Below are 16,746 nucleotides of genomic sequence, written 5' to 3'. Positions count from 1 at the left end.
AATACACTACATAACAATACAGTTCCAAACATACAAATAAATTGCATTCATCCTGCGGTATGATGCCTGATGTGTTGTGCAGAGTAATAATACCCCGAAACATCACATCATGCATGACGCCGCATTACCCTGAAAGCATTACCAAAAACCATTACCAAATACATGTCAAGTCATACAGTCTTAGTCAAAGTCAAAATCAGAATGACATTTCAATGAGCAACAGGTGTGATGGGGGGGAGGGTTGGAGAAGGTGGGGGAGGGAGGGGAAAAAGAGTTCACAGGCCCGAAGCTTTATTGAACTGCCAAAAAGGGTACATAGTGGTGGGGGAGGGGGGGGGAAGGGGAAATCTTCAGACCTCCTCTTCCTCCTTGTTGTCCATCAGGTGATAGTCTCTGAGCAGACTGTGAATCAGTCTGCGGCAGTCCTGGATGGACATCCTCTCCCTCTGGTGGATGAGGCGCTTTCTGGCACACCAAACAGCGTCCTTAAAGCAACACAGCACCCGCCAGGCACTATCAATGTCCTCTTGTGAGTGAGTCCCACAAAAGAGTCCGTTTAACACACCAAAGTGTGTTATTGCAGTCTGTGGAACAAAGTCTTTGAGATCAGGTTCCAGAGCCCTCAACAGGCCCTGTGCAAAGGGACACTCCCAGAAAACATGCAGAGCAGTTTCCTCCTGGATGATGCAAAAGGGGCAGTGTCTGTATCTGCACAGGTTTCTGGCATGCATGAATGTCCTGAGTGGCAACCCCCCTTGGATTGCCATCCATGCCAGATCTTTGTGCCTGTTGGTAAGTCTCTTTGAAGAAACATTCCTCCAGACCACTTTACAAGTGGCTGAAGGGAGGCCTGGAACAGTCTCAACAATGTCCGATGCTCTGATCAACTTGTGGATAGTTTTTGGCTTCCACAAGTCGGGCTTCACTCCCTGTAGCCCCAGCTCCTTAATAAACTTGAAAGTGTCCAAGTAATACCAAGGAGTGTCCCAGTTGTAGGGGATGGAGCTGTCCCATTTGTCCCATCCAAGGGACCTCCAGAGAGGCAGGAGGAAAAAACGGGACATGGAGTTACCACCAGAGTCTACAGTTCTGTCCACCAAAGTTCTGCGGATGCAGTTACAGGCAAAGAAGACCCTCAGTAGGGTGGCGATGTCGGGCACGCCCTTACCGCCCTTGAGGGGTTCCTTGAACATAACCGCCCGCTTTACTCTGTCCATTTTGGAGCTCCAGATGAAGTGAAACACTGCCCTGGTGATGGCCTTGCAGGTGTTAACCCGGGGGGGGCAGGCCTGGGCGAGGTACTGCAACACAGGGAGAATCTCGCTGCGGAGTACCAGTGTTTTACCTTCGATGGTGAGTTCTCGGAGGCTCCAAAGTCCAAACTTCTGTCGCATCTTTGCCAGTCTTTCTTCCCAGGACTTCAGGGCTGCGCCCTCTGCTCCAAACCAGACCCCAAGGATTTTGATGAAGTCTGCTTTGACGCTGAAGGGCATGGGTGCAGAAGAAGGCAGAAACCACTTTCCGAAGAGCATGACTTCCGACTTCCCGCAGTTGACCTTTGCCCCTGAAGCTTGGCCGAAGTCCTCACACGTCTGGGCGAGTGTGTCGATGGAGCGCCGGTCGGCACAGAACACCGTCACATCATCCATGTAGAGCGAGCACTTGACCTCCCGTCTGTCCGGTCCTGGTGCGGTGATCCCTCTGATCTCTGGGTTCCGTCTGATGCTTCGGGCGAAGAGCTCTATACAACAGACAAAAAGCAGAGGTGAGAGAGGGCAGCCTTGTCTGACCCCAGACAACACTGGAAAGGGGTCAGTTTTCCAACCGTTCACCAACACCACACTACAAATTTCATTGTACATTACATTTACATATGAACAGAACATTTCCCCAAGACCAAACCTGCGCAGAGCGCTGCACATAAACTCATGGGAGACACGGTCAAAGGCCTTCTCCTGGTCAAGGCTGACCAGGGCCGCGTGCACACGGCGGCCATGAATGTACTGGACCGTGTCCCGGACAAGCGCGAGGCTTTCCGCAATCCTGCGACCAGGAATGCCACAAGTCTGATCCGGGTGGATGATCTGTCCGATGACAGATTTCAGCCTGTTGGCCAGAACCTTGGCGAGGATTTTGTAGTCCACGTTCAGAAGAGAGATCGGACGCCAGTTTTTCAGGTCCAATCTCTCCCCCTTGCGCTTATACAAAATCGTGATCATCCCCTCCCTTAGGGTCGGAGGCATTCTGCCCTCCACCACCATCTCCTCGTACAGCTCGAGCAGGTCCGGGCCTACGAGATCCCACAGCGTTGCATAAAGTTCAACTGGGAGACCATCGCAGCCCGGGGTCCTGCCTTGCCTAAAGGATTTAGCGGCAGAGTGCAGCTCCTCCAACACCAAGGGGGCGTTGACGTCCGACGAACCTGCAGGATCAATTTGGTTAGAGATACCTGACAGGAACCTGTCGGCTGCCTGTGAATCTGTTGTTTTCGGGGAGTAGAGGTTGGTGTAGTAGTCGCTGACCACTTGCATCACAGCCTCCTTTCCCTTCTGGAGTGTTCCGGTCTCGTCACGCAGCTCAGACAAGGGTGTGTGTCCTGAGTGGAGTTTCCTGAAAAAGAAAGAATTACACTTCTCACCTTTCTCAAGGTTCTCCACCTTGGCACGGAAGACAATGTGCCTGGATTCTTCCTCAAAGTGCCCTTTCAGGCTCTTCTTGGTGTCCTCCAGGTCCTGCCTAACGTCCCAGCCACAGTGGTGAAGGTCCTGCAGGGACTGCAACTGACGTTGCAGTCTCCTGAGTTCCTTCTTCCTGGCACACACTTGCTGTCGTCCCCTTGCCTGAAAGAAGCTGCGCAGCTTGACCTTCACAAACTCCCACCAGTCACTTACCCTTCCGAAGAATCGCTTTTCCTCCTTCCAGGCATAGGCCTCCCGGAGTTCCCCCATCAGTTCCTCATTTTCCAGCAGGGTACTATTCAGTTTCCAGGAGCCTGGTCCGCGGGCAAAGCCCTCGCCCAGGTCACCCCGAAAGTGAATAGCCCTGTGGTCAGAGAAAAAGCAGGGGATCATGGAGAAATCGCGATGCTTGACTGCTCTTGAAGTGAGCACGAAGTCGATCCTGGAACGCACTGATCCATCGGGACGGCACCACGAGTAGTTCACGGTACCTCTCCCTATGGATCCTACGGCGTCCTGCAGGGAAGCCTCCGAGATCATCTCCTTGAGCAGCCTGGATGTAGCATCAAGTTTTGCGTACATGCTGGAGCTGCGCCCATCCTCCTCTATCGGACAGTTAAAATCACCGCCGATTACTACTGCCCTGGTGGTGACGAGTTGGGTCCGCAGGGTCTGGAAAAGTTCCAGTCACTCATTCTTATCTGGGGGGGCGTACACATTGATGAGCCTAATTGGCTCTCCCACCCACGAGCCGTCTATGACCAGAAGACGGGCACAGACTAGCTCATGGATGGAGTCAACCGCGAAGCGCCCACCCCTGACCAGAATGGCTACACCTGCAGACTTACAATCGCCACCCCCGGACCAGTAGGAGGGACCGAGGGTCCACTGGGAGGTCAGATGGGTGTACCTCCTCAGAGGAGGGAGTGCGCACTCCTGGAGCATGTAGACATCACTCTGCTGAGTGGCTAGGAATGTCAGTGCCGCTTGCCTTCTAGATGTATCCTTGATACTCCTCACATTAATGGAAAAAAAATGGAAAAAGGAACTAGGAAACAGGTATTATAGGTGAGAATTGCACCCAAGAACTAGACGACACTAGTTTAGGTGCAAGCTGGAACTGACTTTATTGTAAACTCACACAGACTATATACCATACAAAATCAGGTAATAGCTTAATCGTATTATCCTAAACTATGCAAACTGTAAACAGAAATATCAGCATATCTAAGGAACAGCTAACAGTAATCTAATTAACAGTAAGCTAATTAACAACTAGTCATCTAGACAAGCTTAGGTGACGCAGGTTGGTGCCCATCCAGACAGTTTGGCATTAGTTCCCCAGAAAGAAGACCCAGGGCTGTCCAAATCTCATTAACCAGCTTTCACTTGTGTAATTTGTCCATTAGGACAAGTCATCATAAGACAAAACTCATACAATGTTTCAGCAGTCTAAAAAAAAGTTGAATTTAGCAGGGCGGCCCCCCCCCCCCCCCCCCCCCACCCTCAGCTTGGCGCACTGTTGCTTGACACTGTAGCTAGAAAGGTTGCTTCATAGTGCCTATCTCTGTCTCCCAGCACTTGTCTGAGGCAAGCAGCAGCATGAAGAATGGGGAGAGAGGTGAGGCTGTCATGTCTCGCCTCCCTCTACATTCCTTGTGCTGGTGTTTGCCTTTACTGAATCTTCTTAACCTCTTCCCAACCACCTCACGCAGATTTACTGTGGCAGTAGGGCACGTACAGGCAGATTAACGTACCTGTATGCGGCCCTTTAAGAGGTGGCTTGCGGGCGCAGGCATCCGCCGGGAGCCCCGTGACCATGATCACGTGTCCCGCGGACTCCAATTCCTGCAGAGATGCCCACGATCGTTGAACGTGGAGATTGTAATGTAAACAAGCATCTCCCCGTTCTGCCTAGTGACAGTGTCACTGATCACCGCTTCCTGTGATCAGTGGCGTGTCACACACAGCCCCTCCCCCCACAGTTAGAATCACTCCCTAGGACACACTTAACCCCTACAGCGCCACCTAGTGGTTAACCCCTTCTCTGCCAGTGACATTTTTATAGTAATTAATGCAATTTTTAAGCATTGATTGCTGTATTAATGCCAGTGGTCTCCAAAATGTGTCTGTCATAATGTCGCAGTCACGATAAAAACCACTGATCACGGCCATTACTAGTAAAAAAAAAAAAGCTATAACTTTTGCGCAAACCAATCAATAAATGCTTATTGCGATTTTTTTTTTTTTTTTTAAATATGTAGCGGCCTAAACTTTTTTTTTTTATATATATTTTTTGGGGTTATTTATTATAGTAAAAAAATAATGCTTTTTCAGTAAAAAATTGTCACTATTTTTTTGTTTTATAGCACAAAAAATAAAAATCGCAAAAGTGATCAAATACCACCAAAAGAAAGCTCTATTTGTGGGGGGAAAAATATGTCAATTTTATTTGGGAGCTACATCGCACGACCGCACAATTGTCAGTTAAAATTACGCAGTGCCTAATTGCAAAAGTGCTCTGGTCAGGAAGGGGGTAAATTCTTCCAGGCCTGAAGTGGTTAAAATAGCTGCTGAAAGTGTATATCCTTGTGTTTTTGTGTCGGATGCATTTGCCCATGTGCTTAGTGTATGTGCTTATATATACCAGATTAATATACTTTGTATATCTTGCTTCCTTAGGAATCACAATTAAGAGCAATACTGGAATGAATCCAAGCAAAGATATTAATGACTTTGACACGTGGCCAAATATTAAGCAGCCATTTAAGCCTGTTTATTTGCCTGCAGGTAATATTATTTTTTTTTTTATAATTATTATTTTTTGTTTTATAATTCACTTTCTAAAATTATTTAGATACCTATTCAGCACTTGGTAGTATTTATGGTATTTTGTAAGCTGCTCCTAACCCATTTCCGCTGCCACCCCTCCCCCACCTTTTTTGAAGATCCAAATGCCGGGAGGTGAGCTTTTCGATCATGTGATGTGCTGTGATTGGCTATCACAGTGGCCACTTGATCAGAAGCTCCCAATTGCAGGTCTGTATCAGGAACTGCCCATGACAGCTCAGTTACTGTGTTTAGAGCACAGTTTAGCACAGAAAATCCATTCCCCCATGGAAGCATATATGCAGCAGCTCAACAATGAAAACAAACCCACCCAACCACCACATATATGCGTACAGCCAATGGGAACAGGTTAAGCTTTGCATAAACAAGTTCTTTGAATATACAAGTGTGTTTTTTATGGTAAATTAAGATTGAGAATTATACTTATTACTTCCACTGTTTTAGGGCACTCTGGAGTTAATGGAGCTGCTGGCAGTTACAGTTCATCTTTCTTAAAACAAGAACGAAATTCTGTTGGACCAAAGGCACGTTTGCCACCACTTACGGATCCACTACCCAGTAGGTTTCATTTTGACCCGTGGATTATTAGGTTCTGAATTACTTTAAACGTTGACACTGTTTTTTTGTGTTTTAGGTATTAGTGTAGCACATTGGGTCATTTAAGAAGTTTTTGGACCAAAGGCATATCTTCCACCACTTATGGATTTACTGTCCAGTAGATTTCATGTTGCCTCGTGGTTGATCTGTTGATTACCAGTGCAAGGCTTTCCAGGCTCCTACAAAAAAAATAGTAAATGCACATATTTTTTACCTGCAAAAAAAATGTACATAAATTTTTTTTTTTTTAAGGTGTACTTATCCTTTAAAGCGGTAGTAAAGCCTGATTTGTGATTTTAACCTACAGGTAAGCCTATAATAAGGTTTACCTGTAGGTAAAATGAATATCTCCTAAACGTGCACCGTTTAGGAGATATTCGGCCTGCATGCAGCCAGTGACCTCACTGGTGCATGCGCTCTGATGGTCTGACATACCTTCCTGGAACTTCAGGGCTTAGACTTGGAGCTGAGGGCTCCCGCTGGCATGCGCGGGAGTGACGTCATCATGGCTTTGGCCACTCACACAGCCAGAGAACACGGAAGAAAGACCGGGGGGAGATGTCAGCCCTCTCAGGGGGGACGGCTGGCCGGGGGGGGGGGGGGGGGTGGCTTCGTGTTAACGTAAATATTCCACAATGTACTAGTATGCGATGTCTACTAGCACATTATACAATTGCCTTACGGGTGCTCTTTTTATTTTTTACCAACCGTGGTTTACAACTGCTTTAAAGGACAGTGGAAATGTAGTGAGTGACCTTCATTTACCTGCACATTTCTCCCATTAACTTCACAAACTCCCTTGGACCAGAGATAGCTCACATCCTCCTACAGCTTCTTATTGTTTTTTCAGCTTGGTCAGACTGGGCATCCTCTGGGCGGTCTCTGTGTGAAAATTAAATATAAAAATGATTACCTTAAAATCTTAGTATTTTGCTCTTATAGTCTATAATTTTTTTTCTCTATGCAGGAGAACATTCTGCAAGAACAGTGTTTATTTAAAGAACAACAAATAGCACGTTGAAATTGGAAAATAATTATTGTGTATTACTGTAATAAATATACTACAATCGTTTTTTATAAGGCAACAAAACAAGTAGGTTTTTTCTTTTCTTTTTTTTAGATTTTGGATCTCTAAAATCGGGTTCGTATCCAAGACAGTCTACCTTCAGCTCGTCATCCAAAAACTCTCCTGTGATCCCCCCCAGACCACCACCTACATTTAGCAGGACAGACTGGATATCCAAATATGGTGGGCACAGATAGCAAAATAAAGCACTTTAGTTTACGGTCCTATTATTGGCTATGCAGTGCCCAGACATGGACAATTTAATGTTGCACATTTAAGAAATCTAAAAGGCCAGTTTGTGGCTATCATACTGTATATAGAAATATAACGGGGGCATATGATTAAAGGATAACTAAACACAAGAACAAAAATGAGATATTTTGCAGCTTACAGTCTTTAGATATGGTGGCTGTGCCAGAAATGCGGGGTCCCTGTCACTTCCTTTGAGCTACACTGAAGAATATCTTTTGTCCTAGCCATCATAAAATATCAATTGCCCTGCCCTCCATGTAATGGAGATGATGAGATGTGAACATATGTGTAGTCCATGTCAGGAGAGCAGCCCAGGGTGATGACCATTGCTCCCTCCATATATACAGTAAAGGAGTGATGTAGCCACCCGGGCACAGGAATTGTGTTATTTGCTGGATTACCAGTTGAAAAAGTCTGCAATAATATTACATTTTTGGTTTTGGTTTAAATACTATTTTTATCTAATGAAGTCCTAGGAATGCATGCATTATTACAGAATTGTGTGCCAGAAGGGTTAATAGCTTACATTCCAAATAGCATAGGATGCAGCTCATAGAACTGAGGCTCCTTGAAGTTTGTTTACACATGTGCTAAGTCTTTATTTTAGTGGAAACATTCCAGAATAGGGTTGATAATTTCTTTATATCCATTAGACTCCAGAAAACAAAAAAAAAATGCTCATGTGTTTTTAGGTGTGATCATATGAGCTCAAATTTGCCAGTGTGAAAAAAAGATAATTTTCTTTCTCGTCCATTGATGGACAGAGAAAGTTCTTCACCTCTGGGTTATACTGCCACCTACAGTAGGATTGGACACTGGCATACAAAAAAACTGTGGGCCAGCCTGGGATAATGCCTCCCACTACTAGCATGCCTCAATTTTTTTAAATCAATTTTAATCCCAGGTTGTAATGCAACAAAACTCTGAGGGGGGTGAATACTTTTAAAAGGCACAGTATCTGTTTGTGGAGGATTTTAGACTACAGTTGTCTACTCCCACTGTGAATCTGACCGTGTCCTACTTTAACAAAGGGACCACTACACCAGTGGTGAATGCATCTGTAAGAACCCAATTGATATGTAGTTGGAAGCCCTCTCTAGAATGCTGGTCTCACTGGTGGGCCCTGCTGTTCACCTTATAATTTCTTATATGACTTTACTTTTCTCAACTCTAGCTGACTGGTCAAAATACATTAAAGGGGGCCTCACTACTCCTGAGGTTGATCCCTTGCTTATAGAATGCATGTAGCAAATGGTTGCAGGTGGATGTTCAGACCTCATTTGATGTAAGCTTTGAGCATAAGATCTTCAGGCGGCTCTTTGAGGTGCAGACAGTTCCTGGGTCTTTCTTTTCTACTAGGCCCTATTAGTGTTTAATTTATGTTTTGCTCGCCTTGCATTTGGGCTACTTTTAGATCTAAAGATGAATAGCCTCTTGTGTTCCTCAATGGATGAGGAAGAAGATAGTATTTTTTTTTACTGACTAAAGTCCATTGAGGGACACATGCTCTCAGCATTGGTTTGCTACGTACCTGACACATGGTGTTAGCACGAGAAGTTATTTTGGGTTGGCCCACAGGGTTTTTTATTTTTTTGTGTCCAGTCCCGCTGTATGCAGCAGTATAACATGAAGGTGAAAGACTTCCTCCATCCTTCAATGTCCACCAAGAAAAGGATCTTGCGGCACGTAATACAAAATTGTATTTATATTTAAATATTGCAAACGCTGATTTCTAATCGGGGATCTTCTTTCTGGTTTGCAGCTGATTGCTTGACAATGCAAAGCCAATGAAAAATTTTTGTGTAGAATTTTTGTTTGTTTTGGATTGTTAGTCTGTAACCTGCTGGATAGGCTCACTATTGGTCCTAGCGACCAATGTTCAGCACAGAAAGTGAAAGGAAATCCAATATTTTTAAGATGTCAACAGAACAGGAATAGAGGGAGCGTTTTCCAATGGGTTAATCTGCTCTGGTGACCACTGTCTATGAATGGCTGCCCACTTGTGTATTTATTTGGAATAGAAAGTGAGGTAGAAGACCTGTAAAAAGAAAAAAAAAACCTGACAGGACTCTTAGCCATTCCCTACTGTATCCAAAAAAGTTGCCTTTACATGTACTTTAAGTGTACCATTTGAAAAAAAAATGGAAACCAACAATTCTGACTTGGCTTTGAAGGTGCATTCTCCAGGGTGGTCATCCATATTCTTGATACACTACCTAGAATAATTATGCATATTTGTTTTAGTTCAGTAAGGGATGACAGCCCTGGAATATGCAATGCCAGCTCCCATATTTGTGCCTTGAGAGAATCTCTTTTCCCTCCATGTCACTGCTCATCCTAGTAAAGTAAAGGAAGCCAATAGAATCTGTAATATGACTATATTCTTTCCTGTTTGTCACATGGTGCTGTTTACAATGCATCCTCCTCCTTTTTATTTTTTTATTTGTTTATTTATTCTTATTTTTTGGGTATTGTCGAAGTAGTAAGCACATTCTGTAAGGCTCGGTTCACACCAGACGCGGCACGACTTGCCGCGCCGCGACCTGACGAGTCGCTCCGACTTAGAAAAAAGGTTCCTGTACTACTTTTGCGGCGACCTCGGGCGACTTGCATTGACTTCTATACAGAAGTCGTTTTGCAAGTCGCCGCTGAGGTCGCGGCAGGTCGCGGCGCGGCAAGTTGTGCCGCCTCTGGTGTGAACCGAGCCTTATTGATATGCATTCTCTTTTTTGAGACTTTTTTTTTTTTTTTGTTCAGTACTAAAGATGCAAGTATTTTCTATTTCTTAGGCGCTAATTAAAATATATTTATTTTTTTGTTGTCAAAATAACTATGAAATAATGCCTGCAAAACTTCAAAGCAACCATTTTTTAAAAAGCGTACTTTGTAAATTACATGCAGTTTGTTGACCTGAACAAGTTATCTAACATTAGTTATTTGGCAGATGAGGTTTAATGTTGATAAATGTAAAGTTATGTACTTGGGGGGGCTAAGGTAATGCATCATACATACTAGGGGTAATACAACTGGGGGAATCAATGGTGGAGAAGGATCTGGGGGTTTTGGTAGATCATAAGCTCAATAATAGCATGCAATGCCAAGCTGCCAAGCTGCGGTTTGCAAAGTGAGCAAAGTCCTTTCTTGTATTAAGAGAGTTATGGACTCCAGAGAGAGATATCATTTTGCTCTTGTACAAATCATTAGTAAGACCTCACCTGGAATATGAAGTTCAGTTTTGGGCACCAGTTCTCAAAAAGGATATCGGGGAACTGGAGAAAGTGCAGAGAAGGGCAACCAAACTGATAAGAGGCATGGAGGAGCTCAGCTATGAGAAGAGGCGATGGGGGATATGATCACCATGTATAAATATATAAGGGGTCCATATAGTGAACTTGGTGTTGAGTTATTCACTTTAAGGTCATCACAGAGGACAAGGGGGCACTCTTTACACCTGGGGGGGGGGGGGGGGAAGAGATTTCATCTCCAAATACAGAAAGGTTTCTTCACAGTAAGAGCTTTGAAATTGTGGAATAGACTTCCTCCAGAGGTAGTTCTCGCCAGCTCAGTGGATTGCTTTAAGAAAGGCCTGGATTCTTTCCTAAATGTACATAGTATAACTGGGTACTAACATTTATAGGTAAAGTTGATCCAGGGAAAATCCGATTGCCTCTCTGGGATCAGGAAGGATTTTTTTTCCTCTGCTGTAGCAAATTGGATCATGCTTTTCTGCCTTGCTCTGGATCAACTGTGGGTATAGGATTTGATATATGGGACTGTATGATAATTTTTTTTCTTTTTATTTATTTTTTAATGGTTAAACTAGATGGACTTGTGTCTTTTTTCAACCTGACTAACTATGTAACATTCTAAAAGAAAGTAAATTGCTATTGAACCTAAATACCTGTCTAAAGCCATGGACCGGAATTCAGCAATTCAGGCATTCTGGAATTCTGTAATAAACACGAACTGGAATTCAGCTGGTTCAGCAGGGTCCGGGCGGCACTATGGATGTACAGAAGTCAATCTAACCGCCAACTTCTGTACAACTGCTTTGTCGCATTTTCTTTTTTTCATTTGATCAGCACCTCAGGCTATAGCCTGCAGCTCTGATCAGTGTATTCTGATGGCAAAGGAGTCTCCCCACTATCCAAATACTATGACACAGTGAGGGAATCGAGTCCATTTTTTTTTCAGTTCCACCTGCTGACTAATGTATGGACTGCCTAAAAAGCCTTTAGAGGACGCAGCTTTCCCCTGACTTGCAGGCTTTAGAAAAGTTCCGGAATAATGTGACTTTACTTGCAGTGAAGCTAATTAGGTTTAGCGTCGTGTAATGGAATTAAACTGCTTCCCTCAAAGGCTTTTGAGACACTGTTTACAAAATAACTCTTAACACATAACTAAATTACACATAAAAATCTTGAGACAGTTTGTCACTAGATGATAAATGTATTGTACTTGTGCCTGGCTCCAGTACAATAACCCTAACCTATTGAGGTACATGTATTTTAGCAAGTGACAGTCTCTTGAACTGCACTACAAACTAAACTCGAGAAGGACAACCCTCTGTTGCGGAGCTACAAGTCCCATGAGGCATTGCAAGGCTGACAGTTCCAAGCATGACTCCCAAAGGCAGAGGCATGATGGGATTTGTAGTTCTGCAACAGCTGGAGGGCCGCCAGTTTGACACTCCTGCGTCTAAACAGATTAGAACACTTACCACCTCTCTTCACTGACAGTCTTGGCTACTGCATTGGTTTTGGAGGAAGTCTGCAAACTTGTGAATGTATCCAGTCACATAGTGTTACTGAAATTCTGCATATTTGGAGCCCTAATGCTTGCAAGCAAATAGAGCTCTGCTTGAATAGGGACCATCTTGTCTGCCCAAACAAGTGCAGTGTGAGTGTCTACCATCCCAGTGTGTTTGGCACTCACATGACCTCTATGATTTCCATTCCAGGCTACCTCCTTACATGCGCAGCCTAAGCATCTGATATCATCCAATAGTAGGTAGGACTTTTGTGGTGTTTTAAAATACCTCTCCACGTATTTATGCCTGATCTGTCATCAATTGGAGAGCCAACTTACAACCTTTTCGTCTCTACCACACCAGATAATCATTTGTCAGTCTCTTGTGCCTCAAATATTTTTTTGCTCTAATATTTGTTTAATTTACATTTTGGAGCTTTTATTACAGAATCATGATGCCATTGTGTCCTATTATCACAATTACCTTTTTATAGAAATGGGCTTTAAAACCCGTAACGTGTAAATTGCTCACCTAGCTTCTGAATTACTGTATTTACGTAAGTGTGAAGGTTACTGAAAACTGAGCATGTAACACAAAGAGACTCTATGTAGCCCAGTTTGCAGAAATTGCCCTATAAGCATATTTCTGTAAAAAAAAAAAATCACAGGCATGAAAAAACAAAACAAAAAAAAAAACACTTCTCTAAACCTAGCCTAGGGCTTGGATACTCATCCATGTTCTAATTCTGTGGAATGCGTATCCTGCTGGGTCCTATAAAACGCTAAATTATTGCTGAAAACAGACACCTTGTGGTGGCTACAAGTACCTATAACTATTAATCAGACCCTGTGGATGCCCTATATTTAGTCCTAGACTGTATGTATTGACATGGTGGATGCCCTATATTTAGTCCTAGACTGTATGTATTGACATGGTGCCAATTTGGGAGGAGCGCCAGAGGAGGACCCCAAGAAGCGGAGGATCTGTGCTGCTCTGTGCAAAACCATTGCACAGGGCAGGTAAGTATGACATGTCTGTGATTTAAAAAAACAAAACAAAAAAACACAACCTTTTAATATCACTTTAATTTCAAGATTATGGCAGCAGTCTGCACTTTGACAGTTTTTAGCACATATGCAATTTGGAATTTAAATTGTACATATTTGTCAATAGTAAAGCCTGGTACACATGGGCTGAAAATCAGCAGGTTCAGCAGGAACTGGACATCTTTCGGTCCATATGTACAGCTGTTTGTTCATGCCTGTTGAACGGGCATGTTGGAAAACAAGCATTTGATCAGCGCTTGCAGCAAATGGCTGTGAGCGCTGATCAGCGTATCCTGGAGGAGGAGAATCCCGCTGTTGAGATACAATAGCACAGCGGGAGATCCCCATATGAACAGTGCTTGTGTTGATGCAGGGATCCATCAGGTTTTTTTTTTGTTTTCCTTCAATCCTCTGGTTGAGTGAAAAAAAACTGCCTGTGTGTTCCCAGCTTAAAAATAATATTTGGAAACGTATGACAAAGCTGGCAAGTTAAAAAACGAAACGGTTTAGGGAGTACTGGGTTACGTTTTATTTCCCACTGTGCTTTAAAGCGAATCTCCAGACAGATATAAAATGCTGTTTGTATTTATTATAATAGCATTACATGTATTAAACTAGCGTGGTCACCTTAATTTTGTCTTTAGCTGCTCCCTGTAATCTGCTGCACAGCAGCACTAAGACTGGCAAGAGGGGTTCAGCACTAGAAGCCAAACGGGCTCTGCTGCAAACTTACTGAAAGTCAGTTTTGAAAGTCTTTAGGAAGCCAGTGGGAGTAACTATTATAGATCTTTATCAGAATATGCAGAATTTGCCTTAACCTATAATGCTTCAAGCCCAGCTTAGTTGACTTTGCATGCTGAGAGAATTGGGAATCTTTCTACAAGATGGGAGAACAAGCTCCTTACACTTTGCCTAGGTTGCAATAGGATCTTAGGTACAGTAGTTGCCAGCTGCATAAATATTTAATTTTGTTGTATATAAGGACATGAAGAATTTTACATTGTGCCAATGTACTGTATGTGTTAATGCATTGTTTTTCTCCATTCCTAAAATATGTTTACGCCATTTTACTGGATGAAACTTGTTCATTTTTCCCACAACCTTTGGTAGCTGCATCAAATACCATTGGAGGTAAACGGTCATGGTTTATTTTTTGATAGATTATGTTAATTCACAACAAAAACACAAATTCCCTTTCAGTTTTAAAGTGTGAATTTCATCTGTTCCTTGTAATTTCATCATGTTGAAAGATATTTACCTATGCATTATCACAATAACTGTTGTACCTTTTATGAAATACAGGCCCAGTGGACTGACACTTAGGCAAGGTGTCAGTTTTTAGGCCTCATGCTCACTGGACGCTTTGGACATCTCACTTAGACGCCTTTCCTCCTGGCAACAACATTTTGCAGAAAAAAACGCTAGACGTTTGTAAATCAATGTAACATGTTTAGGTACATCAAGTGATTGAGCGTTTATTCATTTCATTGGCCAGAATAATAATCTATTCTGGCCATTGAAATGAATTAACGCTAAAGCGCTAAATGCACCTAGCGTTAATGTGTGTTTAGGTACCTCAAGCATTTTTTTTCTGACAGAACGCTGCTGCTCCTGGACATACTGGTAGTGGGGGTTATTATTTATTTTTTTCTGCCTCTAAATGCCCCTGCCTTTAAACTCCTCTACACGCCTATGTGTGCGTGGAGACACAGGCTAACATGCAGGGGCATTTAGAGGCAAAAAAATGCTAGACGCTCCTAAGAACAGTGTTAAAAAGATTTAATGTGCATGAGGCCTTACAGTTTACAATTAGTGGACCTCTTTCAAAAATATTCAGCTTAAAGAGTAAGTAAACCCTGATGGGTTTTACGCCTTCTTTGTTCCCCTGCCAAGTAAAAGCATAATGGGCTAGTATGCATGGCATATTAGCCCATTATGTAGAGCTTACCTGCAAATGAAGCCCACGCTGTTCCCACTGGTGGTCGCATCCATCTTTGCCCCTCTTCCTTCCGGGGCCGCGGACTCTGGATCTGTGACTGGCCGGAGCCACGTGACGTCAAGAGCGTGCATGCGCTCGGGAGCCATCAGTCACGGCAATTGCCAGTTATGAAACGGCACAGGTCCGTTTCTTCACAGCTCATGCGCCAATGACACCGACGCACTACAAGGTAAGTATCTCCTAAACGTTGCATGTTTAGGAGATATTTCCACTACCTATAGGAAAGCCTTATTTTAGGCTTACCTATAGGTAAAAGTGAAAATCGGGGGTTTACAATCACTTTAAGGTTTCCATTTACAGCCAAATCAGTGACATCCCTACACGTGTAGTCTATTGATAGTCACTCCAGCTCCAAAACTGAGCAGTCTGCACTTCTTTATGGACCAGGGGCTGGAGGAAGAGTCTGCAGGTTCCAGAGCATTGCATTAATCCACTGATCACAATTGTAATGCTTTACAAATGCACATCAGCTCCCTGGTAGTTCACTTGGAACTACAAGCTGTCTGCTTCATTGCACACAGGACTTGTAGTTCGTTCATTCATGGATTCCTGTTGATGAATGACGCAAATGTTTGGGCAGGGCCCCTTTAGAGCCATTTGTTTCTTTAAATTGTGACAGCGGGTACAGGGAGAAGAACCTCCTCCCTCTGGTCCATAGTAACTATACCCTAAATACAAGTGCAACATGTTACTAAAGGTGAGCTTGGACTTTAAGTACTTTCCACCACCCCTTTCCAAACCACATTCTGGAAAGTTGGAATATTTACCTCTCCCCAGCTGAAATCATGTGGGATCTGTGTGCTTGTAATTCTACTGATTGGCTGATTTTCTTTATCATCCCCCAACAATACAGTTAATATTCAGCACCGTAGTTGCACATTTGTGTCGTCATACTCCAAGATGTTACAATTTTAGCATAGTATCTTTGTACCGTTTTTTGTTTTTGTTTTTTTCTCATTTGTATACTCGAAATCATATTTTAATTATTATTCTGTGCCAAATCTTATTAGTTATGTCGGTGCACTGATCAATATTAATTGTGTTTCCATGTAAATATGAGAATATACACTATATTTTACCGGTATGATTTTATTACTGGAATAACTAATGGCATTGATATTAGTGGGCCAAACTGTATAGCAACACTTCTGCCTTTGTGTTGTACACATTTCTAGGCAATGCTTCTGTTTACATTTTTTATTGTGTTTGTCACTTTCTACAAATCTAACAATAAATATTTTTTCTTAAATGTGTGCTTTCATTATTGTGTATGTTTAGAAGTACATTAGCTAAACAGAATTGAAAGAAAGCAATGAAAATGGGTATTTTTAAAAATCAGAATTTTTGTATGTTACAGTGCAGCTTTACCTCTCAGATATACAATTTGTATAGAAAAGAATCACCCCATTTTAAAATGATCAAATTTTTATGCTTTGCAGCTAGAAATGAAGGCGTTTTTGTTTTTGTTTTATCCAGCTGTATTTACTAGTGTAACTTATAACATCCAA

At 43.0% G+C, this 16,746-nt stretch overlaps 2 protein-coding genes across 4 annotated transcripts in view; one reads left to right on the top strand and one right to left on the bottom strand.

Annotated features, from left to right (window-relative positions):
• Positions 1 to 16,487, top strand: part of CILK1 (ciliogenesis associated kinase 1) — a 67,325-nt gene extending 50,838 nt beyond the window's left edge. For 2 of the 3 annotated variants that reach the window (XM_077487796.1, XM_077487797.1), the window contains exons 12-14: positions 5,361 to 5,468; positions 5,973 to 6,086; positions 7,246 to 16,487. In XM_077487796.1, the coding sequence (XP_077343922.1) occupies positions 5,361 to 5,468; positions 5,973 to 6,086; positions 7,246 to 7,388 (365 nt within the window). In that variant the 3' untranslated portion in view covers positions 7,389 to 16,487. The remainder of the gene's footprint in view (positions 1 to 5,360; positions 5,469 to 5,972; positions 6,087 to 7,245) is intronic. The other variant, XM_077487798.1, reaches the window with a different exon arrangement.
• On the bottom strand, positions 7 to 3,135 carry LOC143988324 (uncharacterized). The gene is made up of 2 exons (XM_077487795.1): positions 2,450 to 3,135; positions 7 to 1,741 (listed from the first exon to the last, which is right to left on the bottom strand). Exons 1-2 carry the CDS (start codon positions 3,069 to 3,071, stop codon positions 351 to 353), a joined length of 2,013 nt encoding a protein of 670 aa, XP_077343921.1. The 5' UTR covers positions 3,072 to 3,135; the 3' UTR covers positions 7 to 350.
• Positions 16,488 to 16,746: the final 259 nt, after the last annotated feature.

Source organism: Lithobates pipiens, unplaced genomic scaffold (assembly GCF_037356315.1).
Source record: "Lithobates pipiens isolate NorthernLeopardFrog02 unplaced genomic scaffold, aLitPip1_a1.2 Scaffold_18, whole genome shotgun sequence".
In the NCBI taxonomy this organism is placed as follows: Eukaryota; Metazoa; Chordata; class Amphibia; order Anura; family Ranidae; genus Lithobates; species Lithobates pipiens.
The sequence above is the reverse complement of the archived record's forward strand: the minus strand, read 5'-3'. Positions and strand labels throughout refer to the sequence as shown.

What these genes read in the sequence shown, in the direction of transcription:
- LOC143988324 (XM_077487795.1), bottom strand. Translation starts at nt 3,071, where the DNA reads ATGATCCCCTGCTTTTTCTCTGACCACAGGGCTATTCACTTTCGGGGT. An exon ending in AGCCGACAGGTTCCTGTCAG is followed by an intron (nt 1,742 to 2,449) that starts GTATCTCTAACC and finishes TCTGTTGTATAG; the next exon opens with AGCTCTTCGCCCGAAGCATC.